General features: G+C 35.9%; 1 protein-coding gene across 1 annotated transcript in view; it reads right to left on the reverse strand.

The window, feature by feature from the left end:
- prss59 (serine protease 59, putative) overlaps nucleotides 1-1,704 on the reverse strand; it is a 15,284-nt gene that overhangs the window by 10,817 nt on the left and 2,763 nt on the right. Inside the window, exon 3 of the mRNA XM_016462327.1 lies at nucleotides 1,078-1,310. Coding sequence (XP_016317813.1) covers nucleotides 1,078-1,310 — 233 coding nt within the window. The remainder of the gene's footprint in view (nucleotides 1-1,077; nucleotides 1,311-1,704) is intronic.

Below are 1,704 nucleotides of genomic sequence, written 5' to 3' on the forward strand. Positions count from 1 at the left end.
AAAGAGCAAACAAGACAAGAAAAGCAGACTGGAAACAAGAAATTAGGTGCGACAGAGACAAGTAAAAACTACATTTATACTACTTTATATTTTTGTAATATTTACACTACCATTCAAAAGTCTTGGGTCAGTAAGATTTTTTTAATAAACGAATACTTTTATTTATCAAAGACACATTAAATTGATCAAAATTGACGGTAAAGACATTTATATAAAATGTTATAAAAGACTCCTAACTCAAATAAATGCTGCTCTTTTGAGCTTTCTATTCATCAAAGAATCCTGAAAAATAAAATGCATCATGGTTTCCACAAACATATGAAGCAGCACAACTGTTTTCAACATTGATAATAATCAGAAATGTTTCTTGAGCAGCAAATCAGCATATTAGAATGATTTCTGAAGATCATGTGACACTGAAGACTGGAGTAATGATGCTGAAAATTCAGATTTGATCACAGGAATAAATTACATTTTACAATATATTACAATAGAAAACAGTTATTTGAAATTGTAATAATATTTCACAATATTACTGTTTTTACTGTATTTTTTATCAAATAATGCAGCCTTGGTGAGCAGAAGAAGCTTCTTTCAGAAACATTAAAAAATCTTATTGAACAGTAGTGTAAATAATTTAATATTTCTGCCATTTTATAAATAAAGGCAGCATGTTACAGTTATTTTTCATGGTTAAAATCCTAAAACAGTAGAAAAGTCAAGATAACAAAAACTGACAGTGTCTGTGATCCACTTTAATTGCAGAATTCGATGTATTTCTGAGCAAAAACAGAACATTCAACAAGTACCTAAATTGTAAAGAGGGAATTTAGAAGTTGTTTTCTCAATTTTATCCAAGAATTGATTGAATGCTGAAAAGCATCTTTAGATGACGGATGGTTGGAAAGTCAAAAAGGAAAAAAGATTCAGAAAATGGAGCAAGATATAAAACAAGCTTAATTTTGCATTTAATGCAAAGAAAAAAGTGAATCATGCAGAAGCATGTATTCAGAAAGTAAATCGAGTCAATTATGATTTCATGTTAAAGTAATTCACTGCTTTAGCCTCATGATGCACCTGGGAAGTTGACTGTGGCGTGAACTGGTGCGCTGGTCGCTACGGAGGCGTGCACCAGGTGCGGGTACTTCAGACGGAACCAGGCAGCAAGGGATCCTGGGTAGGAGCCCCCAAACGCAACCCACTTGCTATTGGTCAGGCCTCGCGTCTCTGCGGTAACCGTGCGGAAGTGAGCGAGATCAGCCAATGCCTGACGACTGCTGAGGAAACGCAGATTCTCAGTGCTCAGGTCCCTGAAACAAAGCAGAACAACCAATAATCAATGACAGAACCATAGACAGATAGACAGATAAGACAGATAGATAGATAGATAGATAGATAGACAGATAGACAGACAGACAGATAGACAGACAGATAGACAGACAGATAGACAGATAGACAGACAGATAGACAGACAGACAGATAGATAGATAGACAGACAGACAGACAGATAGACAGACAGACAGATACAGACAGACAGACAGACAGATAGACAGACAGATAGATAGATAGATAGACAGATAGACAGACAGATAGATACAGACAGACAGATAGATAGACAGATACAGACAGACGGACGGACGGACAGACGGACAGACGGACAGATACAGACAGACAGACAGATAGATAGATAGATAGATAGATAGA

This window comes from Sinocyclocheilus anshuiensis, unplaced genomic scaffold (genome assembly GCF_001515605.1).
Source record: "Sinocyclocheilus anshuiensis isolate Anshui unplaced genomic scaffold, SAMN03320099.WGS_v1.1 scaffold272, whole genome shotgun sequence".
Taxonomy (NCBI): Eukaryota; Metazoa; Chordata; class Actinopteri; order Cypriniformes; family Cyprinidae; genus Sinocyclocheilus; species Sinocyclocheilus anshuiensis.